This window comes from Artemia sp. Qi Xiang Cuo, chromosome 9 (assembly GCF_049724085.1).
Source record: "Artemia sp. Qi Xiang Cuo chromosome 9, ASM4972408v1, whole genome shotgun sequence".
NCBI lineage: Eukaryota > Metazoa > Arthropoda > Branchiopoda > Anostraca > Artemiidae > Artemia > Artemia sp. Qi Xiang Cuo.
In genome coordinates, this window is record NC_142802.1 from 8,780,894 (window position 1) to 8,803,622 (window position 22,729).

At 33.9% G+C, this 22,729-nt stretch overlaps 1 protein-coding gene across 4 annotated transcripts in view; it reads right to left on the bottom strand.

The window, feature by feature from the left end:
- Slmap (Sarcolemma associated protein) overlaps positions 1-22,729 on the bottom strand; it is an 89,362-nt gene that overhangs the window by 50,037 nt on the left and 16,596 nt on the right. For all 4 annotated transcript variants that reach the window (XM_089094272.1, XM_089094270.1, XM_089094269.1 and 1 more), the window contains exons 4-8: positions 21,032-21,179; positions 16,772-16,838; positions 12,151-12,208; positions 3,657-3,824; positions 585-1,056 (exon numbers count right to left, since the gene is read on the bottom strand). In XM_089094272.1, the coding sequence (XP_088950398.1) occupies positions 585-1,056; positions 3,657-3,824; positions 12,151-12,208; positions 16,772-16,838; positions 21,032-21,179 (913 nt within the window). The remainder of the gene's footprint in view (positions 1-584; positions 1,057-3,656; positions 3,825-12,150; positions 12,209-16,771; positions 16,839-21,031; positions 21,180-22,729) is intronic.

The window sequence follows — 22,729 nt, forward strand, 5'->3', positions numbered from 1 at the left end:
AAATGATCAGAAATTAAATTAAAAAAAAAAGTGTTTTCAACTAAAGTAAGGAACAACATTAAAACCTTTAAACGAAAAGAAATTATAACGTATATGAGGGATGTTGTCCCCTCATCAACACCTCGCTCTTTACCCTAAATTTTGAAAAAAGGTCCCAATTCTTTAAGAACGACTATTGAAACACAAGAGTCGTTTAATTAGAACAATAGAAGCTTTTTTAAAATTACTAAAAAACTTTTGGGTGAAGAGTGAGGTGTTAAGGAGGAGGCAACGCCCCTCATATACGTAATAGTTTCTGTTCGTTCGAAGTTTTAATGACTGCTTCTTACTTTCAATTGAAAAAAAAACTTATCTTTTTTGAGTTAATATAAATACTAAGACCAGCAATATATGTTGAAGATTGTGCAAAAAAAAAAAAATCCTGGATCCGGCCTTGATTTTACTGAATAATAACTTATTCTCATTACTAGATCTAATTATGTTAGCCGATTGAATTCTATCTGAAATTTCTCACCCATGAAGATTTTTTCCTTAAGTACCATGGAAAGAGGGTTTAGTTTTTGTAGTTATCAACTAATGAATACCTTCTATTGAAAGATAACCATTTTCATCTGACTTTTCCTTGTCCAACTTCAATATAAGTTCTGCCTCAATCTTTCCCCTTTCGCCATCAGGATGTGGCAAAACACCGACTTGAAGCTCCAATATTTTCTTCTCCAGAATACTCTTTTCTTCTTCCCATTCCTTCAATTCATCCTGGTACTTGCCCAGTGTCTCGTTCAATTTCGACTCGATAGATTCGGCATTCTTTAACTGCTGTTCATACTTTTCTAGAATGTCACTTAATTCAACGTCTTTCGTCTTAACGAGCTGCCTCAGTGATGCGCACTCCTCTTCAATGTTAGCTAACGATCTCTCCACAACTTCTAATTTTCTAAGACTATCGTTCTTCTCCTGTAACGCTCGACTTAAAGATTCTTTACCTGAATCTTCATATTTACTCCTTTCCTCTATCATTTGTACAACCTCTTCCTTAAGTTTATCTTCAGAGTGGTTCTAAAATGAATAAAAATCGATAAATTCTCAAAAAGTATTTCATTGTTCGAAATATAGCCTAAAATTCCGTAGTTGGGTATTGAAATTTTTTTTCTTCAAAAATTAAATTCCCGATTTTCCAATTTTTTTTAGTTATATGATATATAGAGCATGAATTTTTAGATATCCGTAGCTGGGTATTGAAGTCTTTTTTCATTAGAAATTGAATTCTTGATTTTACCAATTTTTAAGAAATATAGGTTTGTGAAAATTCACTTAAGCAATTCAAGCAATCAGACTCAAATTTCACTGTCCTTGGCAATTTCAATAATCTTCATATTTCAACAGTAATTATTGACTCAAATTAAGTTTGAGCGACTCAAATTAAGATCAGTGAAATAATACTTCTTGGTTAATGATCCCTGCAGAGTCTGCTTGAGAATAATCTATGAAGTAGTTAAAGAGATTCAATGATCTAGAGTATCAAGAACAGTGAAAATGAAATCTAATTGCTTGGATTGGTTAAGTGAAAAGTTTCCCAAACCTATATTTCTTAAAAATTAGTAAAATCAAGAATTAAATTTCTAATGAAAAAAGACTTCAATACCCAGCTACAGAGTTTTTGGTAGTAGCAGGCACTAAAAAAAAAAAAAAAAAAAAAAAAAACTGGCGCCAAACAGCTTAAGACGTGCAGCCTTTCTCTGGAGGAGCAATTGTATTTCGGAATGAACATTGCCAATGTTTAATATTTTGCAGAAGGCAAATAGTGCCAAATTTAAGCATTTGGTTTACTTATTTATATTCACGGTTCAATGTGGCAACACTGACAAAATGTGGTACTGCCCTAACAACTTCATAATTCTGAAACAACCAAAGCAATCACACTTGAAAAATGCGATTTTCAGGTATAAATAGACCTTAAAAGGGTCCTTGGGGGATGTCTTGATTTCGGCAATACTTTAAAGGTGTCATTTTAATACAACTAAGCAGTTCAGAGTAAAAAACTACCAAATGTTGGTAATGTTGGTAAATATGCTCCAAATGCTCCAAATGTTGGTAAATTTAATTAATGCTCCAAATGTTGGTAAATTTACAATAAAAAATTCAATTTCAAGTAGGTAGTTTAAAAATTATCTAAGGAAAAAACAATGGTACTCTAGTTTAGGACTAATATTTGATATCTCTCTTCTTCAGGTTCCCTGTTAAATCAACATGGCGGAAGAAACTTCAATTTCAAACGAGTAATTTATAAATTACTTAAAATAAAACACAATTGTGATTTGGCTTATGACGAATGTTTGATATTTAAATTTTTCAGGTTCCCTTTTGAGTGACATTAGAGGAAAAAACTAAAATTTCCAGTAAGAAATTTATGAATTGATAAAGTATTAAAAAGGAATTAGTAAAGAAATTACAAATGTGCTTTATCTTATGACTAATATTTGCTATTTCTCTTTTTCCGGGTTCTCTTTTGAGTCAATAGGGAGAAAAAATCTCCATTTTCAAGTATGTAATTCATGAATTATTTAAAGAAAAAAAAAAATACAACTTTGACTTATGATTAATATTTGATATTTCTCTTTTTCAGATCCTCTTAACTATTGTTGATTTTGAATTAAAATAAAGTATTTTAAAGTAGGCATCAAGACATGGCTAATTGTAGAAAAAAGCCAAGACAGGTAGTCCGAGTAATTGAGAGGCTCATCTGGGATGAGCCCTTTTTAGGATTGTATAAAAATGATGTCATTTCATTTGTTGATAGATAAGTCTATCTATCATCCATCCATGGGTCATTCCTAGGGATTAATATTTGATATTTCTCTTTTTCAAATTCCCATTTAAGCCAAGATGGAGGAAGAAACCTCAATTTTAAGCAAGTAATTCATATATTATTTAAAGATAAAAAACAACTGTGCTGTAGTTTAGGACTGATATTTGATATTTCTCTTTTTCAGGTTTCCTTTTAAGTCAACATGAAGGAAGAAATTTCAATTTCAAGTAATTAATTCATAAATTGTTTAAATAATAAAAAAAAAAACAATTGTGCTCTGGCTTAGGGCTAATATTTGACATTTTTCTTGGTCAGTTTCCTTTTAACGTAAACAAGGAGGAAGAAAATTCAATTCCAAGTGAGTAATTTATAAATTAATTTTATTTATAATTTATATATAATATATATATATAATTCTATAATTCTAGCTCTTGAATTATAATTTATAATTCTAGCTTAGGAATAATTATGAATTAGTTAATAGGCTGATACTTTAAGGTATCGAACCCCTTTGACAGGGCTGAGCATCCGAAATGTTCCTATAGATAAGATAGGATTTATACATTAAATAACTGGTCTGTCTTCAAAAGACAGCCAAATCTTTGTTCCCATTACAGGATTAGTCCAAGTGATCTACTAACTTTGGTGACAAACACAATCTCTCTTAATTAGCATCTCGGCCAAATTTTTGTTTATGCTGAAGCTTGTAGAATACTTCTCGAACCCTTTTTTACAACAATATTTTTTAAAGTAAAAATTGAAAAAAAATATAGAAAGATAGAAAAAAAGGCTAATTTTTTAGAGTGAATTATTACTTTCAGAGAAGAAACAAGTTCAAAAGACTTATTACTTTCACATAGACAGCCAATTGGTCTTCGAGGTGCTGTATTCGCGAAAGAAGTCGATCTTCGGTCATCAATGCCTGCCACCCAGCAGCACTGGCCTCTTTTGTTTGAGCTAATATGCGTTGAATTTCAACTAATTTTGATTCAAGCTTCTCTTCACGACTCCGAGCTTCCTGTAAATAGATAGTTCATGATTTAGATTTTAAAAAAGAGTAAAAAAAAAAATTTAGTTAAAAAAATACTACTACTAATAAATGTGAAAATAAATTAAACTCGTATGAAAATGGAATAAAAAAAAAAAATTTCTTTTCTCCAGAATCTATGAATATTAATGGGTGGAAAGGGGCGCAAAACGAATTGGGCTTTACATAACATAGATATCAAATTAGAGGCTATAAAGGCATTAATGAAAACACCGGCGAGTTGAGGAAAAGGAGTTAAAAACATCAATTTATGCAAAGCCCAATCTGTTTTGCGCACATCATTTACACCTATATCCAGACTGTTGAGAAGAAAAAATTTAGTTTTTAGTCTATTTCATAAATAGGTATTTTTTTTTATTATTATTTATTAACTTAGACTTTTTGGTCTTCTCTAAGGCCAAAAAGTCTTTAGTCGTCTCTGTTACAAAAATCTGTCCTATCTAAGATTCGACTCGAAGTTACTACGGCCACAGGCAAGCATTCTTACCGCTGCTCTTTCAAGTCTTGTACAACAAGAGTATTTTGTATACTTTTTGCTATGCCCCATCACTCGTTTATGTTATTTTACTTATACAAAGGGGAATTTACAAGACGGGGGATTTTGGCGTTGTATTATTGCACTCTAATCGTGCAATGTTGTTTCAAAATGTTTGCTCTGAATTTTATATAAACACTGAGGTTTACATACCTTGTTGCCTAATGGATGTATAAACATATCTAACAATTACCTTTAGCCACATCTGTTCTAATATTTTACAGCACTAGTTCAAAACAAGATATTTAAAGAGAGGGGTTATTTAAAAAGGAATAAATAGCAAATTTTTCACTAATTCATTCTAGAATTAGTAAGCGCGTTCGAAAATAATACAGTTTTATTAAACGGAGAGTAAGTATGCATAAATAAATAAATAAATAAATATATATATATATATATATATATATATATATATATATATATATATATATATATATATATATATATATATATATATATATATATATATATATATATATATATATATATATATATATATATATATATATATATATATATATATATATATATATATATATATATATATATATATATATATATATATATAATTTATTTTGAAGAAGGTTAAAAAAAACTGTTTTGCTTTTCACCGAGCGAAACTAGATCCCCTGGTACTGAATATTTAAAGATAAGAGTACGCAACGGAATTCATTTAAAATGACCGTTTTACTTTCTACAGGCTACTGATAATCTAATAATAAGAACTCGACGCATTTGCAATTTGTGTCAGTCTTTGTTTTAATAATTGCTTTGTTTATAGGTAGGCAACTACACTGAAATATAAAAAAATCATTCACTTGGAATAAAATAATTGTTTCTTTTAAATTCTACTGTCAAAAAGTTACTTTGCCTATATATAAAAAATTTCACCAGAAAATAAGCAAATTGGTAGCATATAAATTATGTTAAGGCTCCGTTACCAGCCTAAATATAAATTATACAAAGTAAGCTGTATGAAAAATGCGGTTCTATCCCGCTTTCTATGGCTATAACGAGAGGAATCTTGAGTTGGCTGGGACACGTTTGGCGGATGAAGGATGACAGATTGCCAAAGACCGCTCTTTTCGGCCTTCCATCTAGGGCCAAGCAAAAAGCAGATCGTCCAGAATAGGGAAGGACGACGCCACACGAAAGGATTTAAAGGAAATCTAAAAATCTTGGGAGGGTGTAAAGAAGGATGCTTCGAATAGATTCAGATGGAGGAGGAGCATGCGTACCTATATTGGCCTCAGGCGGCTTGGTGACAGCTGTTAGTAGTAGTATTAGCTAGCAATGGATATACCAGACAATGTTGATATTCAAGCTATTATTACCAGTCAACACATCGTACGCTTGAAATTAACTTTACCGTCAAGAAGACGGTAGCCATAATCCATGGCTAAACCCCCTTTAATTTGGTATGGTGGCTTTCATAGTTAGCAAATAATACTCATAAGGATCCTTCATTTCTGGGCAATAGAATCAATAAGCCAAATAGCCCTATTAACACCAAAGTAAAACATCAATCCAAAGAGGATAGGTAACTTATAATAGTGGAAACTGGTGCTAGTGCCGAAGAAAAAATCCCCAAAACCATCTAGGATTTGGCATTTTTACAGCGTAATAATACGGCAAAAATAGTGTAATCGATCTATGCTTCTGAAAAAAAAAAACAATTGCGAAGTTAAAAAAAATGCCAAGAAACGCCAAACGTTCGATGACGCTAATGATTCTTTAATCGCTTGCGCCAGTCTCCACTTTAATAATTTACCCATACTCTTTGCAACATTCTATGTTTCTTATTACTGGGTATTGATGCTACACGCTTAGAATGGCTACTGCTTCGGGAGAAGAGGACATCATGGTTTCTTCTTATCGTCTTATAACTACTAATAATGAAGAATGAAATAATAAATGTAAAATCAGAGATTAGTGTTGTTACATCTGAGTCAGTGTTTCTCCGTGAAGAAAATAATCAGTTGAAAAATGGGTTAATGCATTGCGAGTATAGAATGAATGAGAAAAATATAGTGGTTTGGAATGTACCTTGCGATGATAAAGAGGAAGCTAAAGCGATTTTCAAAACTGTTTGTGAAGAAGGACTAGGTGTAAACGAGACCCCAGAATTTGCTGTTACAGAAGTGAAAAAAGAGCGTAGATATTTTAAAGTTGCTGTTCGGTCTAAAGAAGAAAAAATACGATTCTGAAACAGAGTAAAAAACTTAAAACAAAGACTGTTTGCGGTCATAAAGATATTTATCTTAGTGATGATGGTCCGACAGCAGTGAGAGATATTAGAAAACGGCTGATTGAAAAAAGATCAAAGCTTGCTGATTGTGGTAATCAAGCATGGGTAACAAAATCGGTTCCAGCTCTCCTTTGTTTTGATCGGTCAAATGGCCTGCGTGTTTCTTTCTCCGTGAATGACGTGATTCCTGAATTGTCAGTGCCGATAAATCCTCGAGGTGTGCCTATGCAATGCTAAGCGGGCTGTCATATTTATATTTATATTAATTATTTTAGTTTAATATGAGTTTTGAGTTATTATTTTGTTGCGTTTTTTTCTTCTTTGTTTTTTTTTTGTGGTAGCATATTGGTATGAAGTAATGTTGTCTCGTGTTTTTTTGTTTCTTTTTTTTAAAAAAAAGATGTTGTGGATGGAAAAAAATAAAAAAATAAAATGAGAAAAAAGTAATAATGGTGTATAATGTATTGTGCGGTGCGGAGCATACCGGGTTGTGTTTAGAGTTCTTATGGATTGGTCTTGGCTTTCAGTGATAATAGGCCTGGAAACAGTAGTAGTGTTTTTTCGGTTTTATGAAGATATTTATGTTTCTTTTTTTTTTGTTTAGGATCGAAGTGTGGAAGCGATGATACCAACTCAGCGAATGATGAAAATGATAAGTGTAAGTTAACAGAACCTTTTCCTTCTCATATCCGTCACAAAATGATTTTTGATAATGGTTAATTTTGAGTGGAATAGGTTGAAGGGGCTGGAGAACGATTCACTCAGGATTGAAGATATTGAGGGTGGGGTACTCCATCGTGAATTTGATACTAATGGTATTGGTGAGGAATATTTGAAAGCCCGTTGTGAAGTTCCTTCAGGATTTAAATAATGATAATGACCCGAGGGATTTTTCGGTTTTTCACTTAAATTGCCAAGGTATTAGTACTTCTTTTTCAGTACCTGGAGGAAGTTCTGCAGACTCAAGGTTTACAGGTCTTGGCCCTGACTGAGACATGGTTGAAGTCTCATACGTCATCTCTATTAGATGTTCCTAATTACCAACTGGTTTTAAAAAACAGGGAACTGCACCAACATGGAGGTTTAGCGGCATATATCAAGAGTGATCTTAATGTCTTGCCGATGCCTTCCCTTACTAAACATAAGAAAATGGTGTTTGAGTCGATGGTTGTGAAAGTATCTAAGCATAATTTTAAATGTGTTCTTGCTATTATTTATCGACCTCCGTCTAGTAGCCTCGTTGAATTTCTGAGTCTATTAGAAGACCAACTGGACCTGTTGAGTGGAACAAGACAGCTGTGTTTTGTGTGTGGTGACTTCAATATTGATTTGAAAAGTCTATATTCTAGTCAGAGAGTTAAGGAGTTTCTGGATATGATGCTTAGCTACGGGCTGAAGCCTACTATAAATATCTATACAAGAATTACTGAGAATTCTGCGTCAATATTGGATAAAATATTTGTAAATACTGAATATAAGTCACCCGCTGTTGTGGTTAATAGTGTTTCAGATCATTTTGGAGTCATGATAACAGTTCTGCAAGTCCTACAGTTGAATAAAGGACATCGTTGTAGTGTCATTAGGCCTATTATTGATTCTGAGATTCTTGCCCGTTTTAAATTAGAAGTTGATAAGACTGAATTCAATTTTCTACAAGAGGAATATGATATCAATCGGAAATTTGAAAAATGGTACGGGACATTAACAGGTTTACTTCAAAAATGTGTTAAACCTAAAAGAGTTTACAGATATGAATCAGCAAAGAAACCATGGATTACTAAGAGTCTACTCTTAAGTATGAGAAGGCGAAACCATTTATATAAGGAATTGATCCAAAATAAAGGGACAACTACTAGGGATGATTATAAAGCATATAATGACATGCTAAATTGTCTCCTTCGGAAAGCTAAAGCGGATTATTTTGCTTTTAAGATTAAAGAAGCTGAGGGAAATCCAGGCAAGACTTGGAAACTTATAAAGTCTGTAACGAACCCTAGTCGGTCTCCCTCGGAGCTTCCGGACAGTGTGAGTTGCAATTCAGTTTGTGAGCATTTCTCTAATGTGGGCCATAATGTAGGATCCAGTATCCCAGTCCTGGCTGGGGATGGCGATTTTACACAATTCCTACCTGATACGAGCGAAGTATCTGCTTATTTAAAGCCGGTTAAATTAAGTGAGTTGTGTGAAGTGGTTAAAAATATGAAAAACAGTGCAGCAGGATCAGATCTCATGACTGTGAAAGCTTTCCGTGTTATTTATCCTATTGTTTCTAGTCAGTTGGTAATGCTAATAAATGAGTGTTTGAAGTCAGGTATTTTCCCCGATTGTCTTAAGATTGTGAAAGTGAAGCCGCTTTTTAAAAGGGGTGATAGTGGGAATTTAGATAATTATAGGCCTATTTCGCTTCTTCCTGTTATTTCTAGAATAATAGAGGGACTAATATATGTAAGAATGGTTAATTTCCTAGAATCTAGGTCTTTTTTTCGATCAAGTCAGTTGGATTTAGGAAAGGAATGTCAACTGAGCAAGCAGTGATCTTTTTGACGACATTTGTTAATGATCATTTAGATCGTGGTCTTAAAGTGGCATCCGTTTTCCTTGACATAATGAAAGCATTTGATTGTGTGGATTATGACATTTTAGTAAATAAGTTAGATAATTGTGGTATCCGTGGAAAATTTTTGGAACTTGTTAGATCATTCCTGAGTGAACGTATGCAGATTGTTCAAATCAAAAGTAAGACCTCTAGCCCGCAGAGAGTCAAGGCTGGCGTTCCTCAAGGGTCAGTTTTGGGACCTCTTTTATTTTTGATTTATATAAATGATATTTACCGATGCATTGAAGATATAAATATTTCGGATAAAGGGGATCGCGGTAACAGAATTATAATTCCTAGTTTTGCTGACGATACACATTTTACAGTTGCTGCGAGGACAGAAAGAGAACTTCTACTAGTTCTGAAAAAGGGAATGGAACAAATAGAGAAATGAATGAGAGTTAATAAACTTAAATTAAACCATAAGAAAAGTCAATTTGTGATTTACGGGAGAAATTTAAATTACTATCCCTGGATAGAGAAACTAGAACTTGATGGGAATGCTATAGAACGTTTCAGAGCAGTGAAGTTTCTTGGAGTGACAGTTGATGAGTGCTTGAGTTTCAAAGACCATATTAATCAAATTGCAGCTGGAGTTGCCCGAAATTTGGGAATTATAAGGAAGCTAAAGCGTATTTTCCCTAGAACGGTTCTCAGAATGCTTTATTTCTCCCTTATTCATCCGTATTTGATTTATTGTATATTGGCTTGGTCTTCAACGTTTGTGGGTCATTTATCGCAGATTAGAGTATTATAGAATAAAGCTGTAAGAGTACTTACTGGAGATGATAAGCGTTCCTCAGTTAGAGGAAGGTATGCTGAACTACATATTGTTCCACTTTTTTGATTGATTAAGTTTTATAATGCTCTTTTTATGTATAACATCAGAATAAAATGCTACCAATTTGCTTTCAAGATTTTTTCTGCCTGTTTCTAGTTTTCATTCTTATAGTTTAAGACGTTCGAATGAATTCAGACTACCTAAGCCTGTGACAACTAGGTCAATGTTTTGTATCCGCCATGTTAGCCCTCGTGCTTGGAATAGTCTGCCAGAAGAGATCAAGAAGGTAACGGATGTTACTGAATTTAGAAGTCTTTTAAAAGATCATTGTTATAGGATATATGGGAGTGAGTGAGTCAGTTCTCCGGTCTCTTTTGCCTTTAGTTTGCTAATGTTTTTTTTTTTTGTGTTTGGTTGATGGATTGAGAAGGACAAGGCTAAATATGTGGAATATTGAGAATTGATGAGGTAATAAAGAGTAGGGGTGGTAAAGTCGCTTATTAGTTATTTTTATGTGATAGGTTTTTTTTTTTTTTTTTTTTTTTTTTTTTTTAAGGGCTTGTTGGGGTAGTGATCTCCTTTACAAGCTTAGCTTCTGGATTTTGTTATTTTTGGTTGATGAATAAACCCTAAATTTATCTGTAAATTTATCTGTAATAAGTAGACTTATAGAGATGAGAAAAGGGCGTGATCCCTTTTAACAGTCTTTTACATGATTAAAAACAATTCAAAATCTACTCTCTACCATTTCTGTATAAGCTTTAGGATCCTTATGAACCCCTTTTACACCATAAAGATGGAGCTTAGCTAAAGCACCAACTCGCATTATGTATAATAAACATGGCCTTAAACTTCATATTAGATAACAAAACAAGTTTTTTCAACTGAAAGTAAGGAGCAACATTAAGACTTAAAACGAACAGGAATTATTGCGTATACGAGGGGGTTATCCCCTCCTCAATACCTTGCTCTTTACTCTAAAGTTTGACTTTTCGTTCCAATCATTTAAGAATGACTCCTGAAAGACAAGAGCCGTTTAATTAGAATAATGCTTTTTTAATAGTTCAAAAAAAAAAACTTTAGCATAAAGAGCGAGGTATTGAGGAGGGGGCAACCCCCTCGTATACGTAATAATTTCTGTTCGTTTCAGGTTTTAATGTTGCTCCTTACTTTCAATTAAAAAAAAATTGTTTTTTATTTAATTTTTGATCAATTTTTAGATAATGCCTGGAAATTTGGCTCCTCCCTCCAAAATTTTGATTGGGCGACTTTGGGGGGAAAAGGGGCGTGGTAGGGGAGCTATCTTCCCTCCAATCTTTTTATCACTTAAAAATAGCACTAGAACTTTTGATTTCTAATCAAATGAGCCTTCTCCTGATCCTTTAGGATCACTGGTTCAATACGATCACCCCTGGGTAAAACAGAAAAAAAAACATCCGTGATCTTTCTTCTGGCAAAAAAAAATACAAAAAAATACATAATTCCACATTTTTCTATATAGGAGCTTGAAACCTCTACAGTAGGGTTCTCTGACATGCTGAATCTGAGGATGTGACTTTCATTAAGATCACTTGATATTTTGGAAAATTGGGCAACTTTTGATGGGTAATATTAAACTTGATAAATTTTATATATTTTGAGCACAGTTTATATAATTATCCAGTATGATATTTCCCTATCTCACCCATTATAAAAACCCGGACCAAGGTGCGAGTGCTCCAGAGAACGTTTTTGCAGATAGAAACACAGGCGGCATCAGATCTTTTCAAGGGTAGACAAGTCAGACTGTGATCTAATCGGAAACAAGTGGAAACCCGCTATTACGAATAACGCACTTTGTTGGAAACAATCGGAAACAGACTAACCCGCTAATGCAGAAAGAAGTGGGAGGAGCTTTTTGTTCGCACCGAGAACGAAGACCAGAAATGATCTGCGATAAGCTTACTGGATAATTATATGAACTTTGATTTTGAGTAAGCGTCGAAACTCGATTCTTTTGACGTATCTATTGTTGTCAAGACTCTGTTTCTTAGAGTTTTGGTTACTATTGAGCCGCGTCGTTCCTTACTTACAGTTCGTTATCAGGAACTGCTTGATAGCAAAAGTCACTGAAAAGAGATGACAAAAGAAAGTTACCTGAAGAATTTGATTGACTTCTAATAGTTGTTGATGACCCACTGTATTACTTCCTTCACTGAAAGTAAAATATATTGAAATAACAGTGAGCTTAGGTTAATTCCATTATTTTCATCAATTTGAAATAAAAACAGACCAGTTAAATAAACAGAGCAACTAGTAGAAGGTCAAGTGGCCTGTGCTCAGTGACTCCATTAATCAATAAATTCCTATAATCATCAACCTAAAAATAAAGATAACAATGAATAAGAATAACAAAAAAAAGTAACCATAATATTCACAAGGAATCTGCTCTCTTAATACAAGGACACAAATCAGAAAAGAAAATTTGGATAAAAGACTTTTGGCTAAAAAAAAAAACTGGAAACAACCCATATTATCACATGTTTGGCATAGTAAGATTGACAAACCAAAGTGATATTGGCTACTTATTGTTTTTAGTTTTATTTTATTTGTGATTTCATTTCGGTTCATTTTCTTCTACCTGAATGGCACAATTTTTTAAAATCAACAAGCATCAGGGTGACTTGCTACAGGTCCCGTCGAAATGATCGTTTGTATAATTTACATCATATAGCCTGAATTTCCTTCGCTAACGTCAGCTTAAACACCATTTCACTCTGTTGAATAGTCAGACTGGCCTTAGACAGTACTTAACATGTTTGCAAGGCCATATTCATGGAAAGGGTTGGGGGTTTGAACCCTCCCCCCCCCCGAATTGTTTATCCGACTCATAAAACGTAATAAAAATGTATAAAACACATTTTTGATGCATCTTTTAAAGTTTTTTGTGAACTCCCCCCCCCCCCAAAAAAAATACCCCCTCCTCCCGAACAAAAATCCTGGATATGGCCCTGCATGTTTGGCTTATTATATAGTCCTTGAATTAATACCATATTAATATATAATTATATTAACTAAGTATGTTAATCAATACTGATATATTAATTATTATTCTTCTATACATCTTAATTTCTAACATGTGTTCTCACTTTTTTCAATTCATAGTTATATTCTATAAATTAACATCACAAAGATTCCTAATTTTTTCTAATACGTCTTTTTTCCTATGCATCTTAACTTCTACTTTGCAACTGTCATTTCTTCTAAATTACCACATTTACATTCTCAAGATTTCTTCCATGCACTCAATCCTTTTCTTCGATACATCCTTGAATTTTTCTACACATATTATGCGAAAATCGTTACATGTTACTGTTAGTCTCAACCCAAATCAGGAACTCCGGTTTGGTAATACCCAAATTCATGTTAACTGTGACTTATTTTTGGACGCGAAAAGGAATTATAAAATTCTTTAATATATAACTGGTAGTGTCAGTGAGAAACACAAAAGGTGTGGAAACAAATATCAAGCGCGGCCAGTTCAGACGATCGACCATTAGACACCCATCTCGGATCATGGTTTTGAATCCGAGGTTCTCAAACGCAAAAATAGCTGAAATTCGGGTATGTTGGCACAAAAATTACTTTATGACAATATAATGAAAAATATTTTAATAACAGTCAAAAACCTAAAAACGTTTTCTACTTCCTCCACATAGAACATGTCGCCTCTGAATTACCACCGCCAATTTGTCTGTGAAGTGTTTTTCAACTTCCAATATAGTGACATAATAACCATAATAAGTGGCTTTCACATTATGTACGTAATTTTCTAGGCTGAGTGGTTAAGTTACGTTATGTTAAGCATAACCTTTGACATTCAAATAGTTCCTTTCACACTAGGCTTGCGTAAAAATCTGTGAATAAATCCTAAATCATCACAACCCTGTTGCTCCATAAGATTACATAACTTACTGTTACGTTATGCCAGGGTAAAGGGTTCTGAGGTGTAGTGTGAAATTACCATTTGCGCCCCTATACACCTATGCTTCACCACAATCGTAGTGATTAAGCACCATTGGCACTAAACTGCATAATTTATGGCTTAATCTTTTGCTCCTATTATCGTCTTAATTCTTTTGAAATTTAACCAGATTTATTATCAGTGAAGAAAGAGATTGATATCACGGTCAGAAGCAAATTTAGCTTTCGCCCATTGAAAAATATATTTACAAAGGCGATAATAACAACTGTAAAGTTAAAACAAATCATTGTTGAATGTTTACTTTTGAGCAAGTTTGTAAACATGTTATATTTTCTTACCTTTTGCTAAAGAAAAGAGCATGCTTATTTTGCAGAAAAGAAGTTGATATTAGACAATTATAGCTAATAATGATATAATATATAACGTTCTAACAAAATAGTATATAAAACTATACTATTACTACTACTAACAACTCATCACAGCACAAAGCTGCCTGAGGCCAATATAGCTACGCACGCTCCTCCTCCATCCCAATCTATGCATAGCCTCCCTCTTTACACCCTCACAGTAAGTTCTCATTTCCTTTAAAACTTTTCTTACGACATCCTCTCACCCCAACCGCGGACGACCTAATTTCCGTTTATCCCAAGACGATTGGCCGAAAAGGACAATCTTCGGAAATATGTCATCCTTCATCCACAGAACCTGCTCTAGCCATCTCAACCTTTTTCTCACTATGGCCTTAAAGAGCGGGATTGAACCACACTTTCGTACAGCCTACTGTTTGAAATACAGTCAGTCAGCCGGGTACCCAGAACAATCCGTAGGCAATTTTCCTGGAAAAAATCTAGCAAATTTTCATCTGCTTTTCGGAGCGCCCATGCTTCAGAATCATATTCGACTAGTGTCATCACTGTAGCTTCCAATATTCTAATCTTGGTTTGCAGACTTATCTTCCTATTCTTCCAAACTTCTTTCAACTGTGAAAAAACACCCTGATCCTTGGCTATCCTACGCTTAACATCTTCACTGCTCCCACCCTCTTTGTTAATAATGCCACCAAGGTAAGTGAAACTGTCCACCTGATCAATCTTTTCGTTGCCCAACGTCACCTTTTCATCTTCACTTATTCCAAGCCTTAGCGACTTAGCCTTCTTAAGATTAATTTTCAAGGATATTCTAGCACCCTGAACTCGCAAAACCTCTAAAAGCTCATTAATTTTGCTCCCACTTTTATCTACGATGCTTAAATCATCAGCATAGTCTAGGGTCCAGGAGTTTGACTTTCCTTCCAATTGGAAGAAGTTTTTCCTTCCAATTTGACTCCGTGTTCTTCCATTGGCTTTCCTGTCCTCCTTAACACAAAGTCAATCAAATTGATCCATATAAAGAAGAATAGAACAAACCCTGCTTAACTCCTGATTTGATACAAAACCAGCAGCAAACCTCATTTCCTATATTAACCGCAGCAGTGTTATTCTCGTACATAGCACTAATCACTTTAATATGTTTGTCTGGTATACCATGCAAGGACAAGACCTTCGCTAAAGATTTTCTATCGACAAGATCGAACACTTGTTCATAATATATAAAACTGAGGACCTAATGTGTTCGATAACTCATTTAATTCTTAATCATTAACCTAGGAGTGATAATTTCGTTCACGAATCCTCTACCTTTCCTAAAACCGCACTGTTCTTCTCTTAAATTTTTGTCTATGGCATTTCTCAGTCTAAAAATTATCAAACTACTAAATAATTTGCTACCTACAGAGACCAGGCTAATGCCTCGATAATTACCACACTCGGTCTTATCACCTATCTTATACAGTGGTTTAATTAGGGTTCTCCTAAAATCGTTAAGGTACTTTCCCTTTTTCAAAAATCATATTCATAATCTTCAGTAACTTATTTTTAACCTCACAACCAGGATATGAAAGAAACTCATTAACCACACTATCAGCACCTGGGGCCTTATTATCTTTAATCCTTTTAGTACCGTCGCTAATTCTTCATTACAAAACAAAGCTTCCTTGACATCCAAAGTATCACAAACTTTTCTATTTTCCTCTATATTTTTTCCTGCAACTCTATCTCGGTTAAGCACATTCGCAAAACAAGTCTACCGGTTTATAGAAAGGAAAAGAAGAACTGTTGTGTACCTGGCAAAACATCATAAGCACCCAATCAGAGTTCCCCTCACAGTTCTTTTCGGAATTTCCAAGATTTTCTCTTGCGATAACTTTAGAGTCTTCGGTCGAGATGTGCCTGCCCTCCACGAGAAAATTCCTCGGGGCTCACTCCCAAAGGAAAGAGGCGTAGTTAAGTAGTAAAACAATATTGCATAATGCCTATAATATTTCTTCTACAGCGTCGGCAAGTTTATCAAAAATAACAAAAAGCAGAAGAAGAAGAAGAAATCGTCCTTAAATGGGAAACTCGGACGAGTTTCCCAAATATCTCATTATATATATATATATATATATATATATATATATATATATATATATATATATATATATATATATATATATATATATATATATATATATATATATATATATATATATATATATATATATATACAATGAGTCTTTTCTTACTGTTATGATGAATTTTAACCCCCTGTTCCCACCCAAAAGTTCTTCAGGCCCAACCCCATTCAAAACCGAAAACAAGGTTAATTAAGCAGTCAAAAAGCATACCATAATACATATTGACACCCTTTTTACCTCATCAAAATCAAATTAATGAAAGCAAAAGAAAAAAGTAAAATAAAAAATATCGTTCGTACCTAGGTTTAGCTTCTCTGCCATCAGAATGATACAATTTTACAGTGGCCACTATACATCCATGAGTAACTAAAAATCATACATTTTTTATTTAAATTAATTGTACATTTTAATTAGAATTAAAATGAGTCTTTAGAACATCTAATATCAAGCAAGCAAAAGCAACCTCGGGGGAAATTAACAAGTGCACTGATTGACACTAAAACTTCACATACGTTGCAGTATTCTATTTTTATCTTATTTTCTTACCAGGTTTAATCACCATTTTGAGGGAACTTCCTTTCTTTTTGATTTGCGTTGACTGAAAATTACTTAAACTTTATGCTTCTTTCACGCTCTATTTACTATTAGCAAAGGAGCCCACTTCGCCAGCTCTTTTTCTGAACTAAGTTCACTTCGCAGACTTTATGTACCCCCCTCCCCTTCACTAGCTACAACAAGGGGCTCAGGCATTCGGCCCTAATGAATGGCTCTTGCATCACATCTTCCAAATCTAGTTTCCAGAATTTTTTTCAGCCATTCTTCTGGGCTTTTCATGAGAATAAATTACACAGGTCTGCAGATTTTTTTTTCAGCTGCATGATATATTTCTGGTAAATTTTATGTTTTATAGGTCAAAATTCTGAACAAGACTTTCATAATTTTTCATCACGTATAGTTTTTTGCAAATCCAAATCAAATTTAATAAAAAAAAAAAAGCACGATTTTTTTTACAATGAGGTAAATATATGCATTTTCTTAAAACTGATCAAAATATGTTTCCAACGTATATAAACAATTTAAGGTCTACTATTTTTTTCTTGTTGGCTCCCAAATGTTGAAATATCCCATACAGTTTTTTTGCTTGCAGACCTGTGTAACTATTATTTCGACTAGTCTTAAGGTTACAATAGAAAATATAGCCTGTGTGGGTCATATCCAGATATATGATAATGTCGAACATGACGATACATCCTTTATCAAGAGTTACTATAGTACAGTAACCATGGGATTCTTCCCTGAAAAAAGAGGATCGAAGTTCAAGTCGCTCTGTAGTAACGAAAGTTTCGTGTTTTAAACACAGCCTTTCTTGTGAAACTCTTTCTTTTTTCGTTGGTGCTTCTCCGAACTCATTTCCGATTTCCGTCTTTTGTTTCTCGATGGAGCACCCAACAAATTTCTGTAATTTTTATTTGAAACAATTTTTATGATGATGGTTAATCAGAATAACACTGAACATTCCTGAATCAGCTCCAAAATTAAATACTTATCTCACAAGGTAAATATTTTCAATACGGCTTTTTAAACTTTCGGCTATTATGGGCCATGGTTCATTCTTTACTAGATTGCAGCTGAATTCAATCTCATATTCTCAAGTGTTTTACTTTCTCAATCCATATAAATTAATTTCAAAGTCCCATCATCAAAGTCTATACTAATATTTACATATTAACATCCCATTTTCCTTGGAGACGTCTCTCAAAACCACGAACATCTAGATGAAATCTTTCATTCTGTTCTTCGCTGTAGGCTCCCAAGTTTTCAAGAAAACAGTCAATTATTCGTGATTCCACGATTATTCCACAGATTTTTTCACTTTTCTAGCTTGAATAGCTTAGCTCATATATTATACCTTCTATTTGAGCAAATAGTCTAAGCTCAATGGTATAAAATCGAAAAAAATACTCAACAAAAAAGGAGTTTTTAGCATAATATACCATATATGCCAAACTTCTAAGCTTCAACGACGTCGCCAGCAAAATCGCAAAACATCCTCTTTTCATTTTTTTTTGGTTTGAAACATTATTCGCTATCAGCTCTTAGGCAACATCAAAATTTCCAACTTTAAAATGAAACTGGTTGGTACCCGGTTTGAACCCCCCCCCCCCGATATGTTTGTCTGACTCGTAAAAACGTAACAAAAACGGAGATAAACACATTTTGTATACGATTTTTGAGTTTTTTTTTGTGTAACCCCCAGCCCCCGAAATTTTTTTTTTAGTAAAATCCCCTCCGAAAAAAAATTCCGGGTACGGCCTAGCCCTAAACATTAAAAAAATATATAACAGTAAAAAAAAATCTTAACTTTTACGAAATTTCTTGTTGGAACCAAGAACAGAGACTTTTGAGAAAATTCCAATTTCAAGTAAATAAAATTAAACTCAAATCAACCTTGTTTTGAATTTATCTAGTTCTACTGGGTAGCACTGTAGTGTCAGGGGCGCTTATATTTTTTATTAAGCCCAAGTTTTAATTGCCAAAGATTCTATTGAGTTTCCAATTTTCTTTGGCTAACTCTTTCGAACTCTAATTCTTTCTTGGTTACCCATTAATCTCGATTACTCAAAGTCGATGAGTTGATATAACTAGCAGACTACTCAAATTAGCAATTAAATACATTAAAATTAGCAGAATACAAAAATTAGTAGATTACTCAAAGTCGATGAGTAGAATGATAAAATTAGCAGAAAAAACAAAAACAGATTTATCATAACCAAACAGTTCGTAGCAATGAACAGTAAGTAAGGAGCGATGCGGCTCAATAGTAACCAAAACTTTAAGAACAGTCTTGATAACAATACATACATAAATAAAAAAAGAAAGAATTTTGGTCCTTATTTAAAATGTATAAAATTCATCAAGTTTAATGTTACCCATCAAAAGTTATGAGCCTGAAAAAATTTGCTTAATGTTTTAAAAGGGGGAGGAACACCCCTAAGACATCAATCGATCTTAATAAAAATCACAACATTAGATACAGCATATCAGAGAACCCTACTGTAGAGGTTTCAAGCTCCTGTATAGAGAAAGTTTTAATTTTGCATATTATTTTTATGTTTTCCATAGGGGTGATCGTATCGAACCATTGATCCTAGAATATCGGGAGGGGCTCATTTGATCGTAAATAACAGTTCTAGTGCCCTTTTTAAGTGACCAAAAATATTAGAGGGCAGCCCTCCAATGCCCCTTTTCTCCCCAAAGTTGGCCGATCAAAATTTTGAGAAAGCCATGGTCAAAAGATCTAGTAACTATGTCTTTGAGGATGAATTGACCCCCACAGTCCCTAGGGGAAGAGCTGTAAGCTATGAACTTTGCCCATTGTTTACATATAATATTGGTTATTGGTCAGTATACAGACATTTTATTTTTTTTTTTGGGGGGGGGGGAGTCTGGCGGGAGGAGGTATACATGGAAGGATCTTTCCATAGAGAAATTTTTCGTGGGAGAAGGGAATTTTTCAAGGAAGGGGAGCCAAATTTCCCGGCATTATTTAAAAAACGATCAGATATTAAATATAAAAAAAACAAATTTTTTCAACTCAAAGTAAGGAGCAACATTAAAACCTAAAACGAAACAGAAATTATTACGTATATGAGGGCAGATGCTCCCTCCTCAATGCCTCGCTCTTTACGCTAAAGGTTTTTTAGAACTTGTAAAAAAGCTTAAATAATGTGAACAAAAAGTCAAACTTCAGCGTAAAGAGCGAGGTTGTGAGCAGGGGATAATCTCCCTCATACACGTAATAATTTCTGTTCATTTTAAATGTTAATGTTGTTCCTTACTTTCAGTTTAAAAGTTTTTTGTATTTTTTTATTATTTCTAAAAAGAAAGCAAGTAACTCGACAAAATGTATCTCTGCCTCTTTAGCAAAAACATCACCTCCTAAATTTTGTAGTTCGGGCCTGCCCAGAACCCTAGTCTGAAGAAGTAAACAGAATTTTAACGGAGTTCCGAAAAATCAGAAATATCTCTTGAGTTTTAAATAATGACTACTTCAAATTTGATTCCAAAACAAGAACAAAAAAAAAAAGAAAACTCCAAAATCAATCTTAGACCTAAGAGGAAATTTCGAATTCTCGTAAGAAAAAATTAAATTCAATTTATCTAATTCTTTAGTTAATTTATTTAATTCTGCTGGTTACAAAATCGGGTCGCTGGGTCGCTGGGTCGGTTAGATGGTAGGAGGGGGCATAGCCTTTTCTAGTATTTCAAAAAAGAAGCACGCCACAAGAAAGTTACCAAAATCAGACCACGAAGAAGTCCTTACTTTAAAGTTTGTCTAAATTCCTTGAAAGTAAATTGGCTCAAACTCTGTATTTTGACAGGCAGTCAAACAAGCTATAAAAGGTGAATTTTATTCAGAAACTAAACTTCTGGCTGTCATCAAAGCATTGGACTGTCAATGGCACTGGTAGTTTTGATCAGGCCCCAGAAGTAAACGATCTGAAGAAACCCGAATCTGAAGAAGTAAATGAAGATTTAATGAAAAGACTATGCAATACCTCTTTTTGAGTTCTCAATAACATCTACTCCAAATTGAATAACGTCGCCAGAAAAAATCTCCCGAGGCACAGATTCCTCAGCACCCTTACTCAGTCGCTGATTATTCACAAATGTGCCATTACTGCTCTTTGTATCTTGGAGGAAGAACTAAAACAAAAGTTTGGAACTAGATATGGGTAAGAACTGTTCAATTTCCAATAAAATAAAAACTTAATCCTAATTTCCAAATAAAAATAACTTTGCTACTTGTCTACCATAATACAAAAACATGAAATCTTCACAATGCAAATAGCCATAAAACCAAAATGTAAAAGGCATGTTTATGAAAGCTATTCAATGCTTCGTAATTATGAACTCTTTTCTCAACATTACACCACTTTCGTAAGGTGCCTTTCGTAAGGTGCAGTTGAGAAGGATCTTTCCGTTGCTTTTAAGTTCTGTCAAGACTTTTTAATCATTAATTCTTTTCCCCGCATTAAAACCACCTTCAGATTCTACTTCTTTTTTAAAATTTACTCTACTTCTTCTTTAAAATTTACTCTACTTCTTCTTTAAAATTTACTTTACTTCTTTTTTCTACGTCTTCTTTAAAAACAGCTCCAGTTTCTACTTCTTCTTTGAAAATTCTACGATAAAATTCTACGAAATATCTCAAGGAGCCATCTTAAATAAACGGCAAACCCTTCACAGAGCCAATCTCACTACCCTTGAGGGAACTCGGAGAGAAATTTGCCAAAATTTTGCAAATAAGACATCCGGGCGGAATCGGGATTAGAATCGGATCGGGAAAAATTGGGCTATCGTGCCATCACTATGAATTATATCTTTTTAATAAGCATAATCCAATGGTGGTGTCCAATATTTTATATCTCAAATGTTGGGCATAGAATACTTCGAAGTTGACATTATCTCCACTTTTGAAAACAAAACCAAAATCTAAGGACATTTACTCCACAATAAAGATCATTCTACTAAACCAAAGGAGATACAATTTAAAAAGCCTGTGACCTTTGTGCAAAATAGTCATATAACTGGACCTAGTGTCTTTTGACTTTGGCCTATGGCGCTTCAAAAGAAAAAGTTTCTTTTGAAAGTCATGTCACATTTCCACAGTGGTTTCGTAAGCTTAGGAGGATCCTCACAAGAGCAAGTAATTAGGCCAAGTATATAATTGGTGATTGCTAGAATAAGAACTGTTGAAGTGTTTGAATCAATGGCACATAATCAGGGATAACTCTCCAGCGTTGCCTTAGTGAACACCCATGTGCCTTTTATTCCTTTTTTTACCACCATTTCGTATGGAAGGCGTGGTAATAGAAACTTGACAGTGCTCATTATAGCTAAAATCGAAAGTTCTAGTGTCTTTTTTTAAGGGTTGGAAGCAGTTCAAGGGCAACAAGCCCCATTGGCACTATAAACCCCACTATGACTAGAATCCATTGACGGTGAAGTAGCGATGTAAATCGAAAGACACTTTGTGAACCCAGATTATCAAAATAGTGTATCTACAATCTCCAAGTAACGGCATAAGGAATGGAGTTGATATTTTTAGGGGCTAATGGGGACCCAGTGGACCTTGAATTTCAACTTGCCAGAAAGGGGCAGAGGTAAACCCGAAGACAGTATATGTATCCAGGTTATCGAAATGGCATATCTGTAACATCTCGATAACCACCTGTGGATGGTGCCGAAGCTTT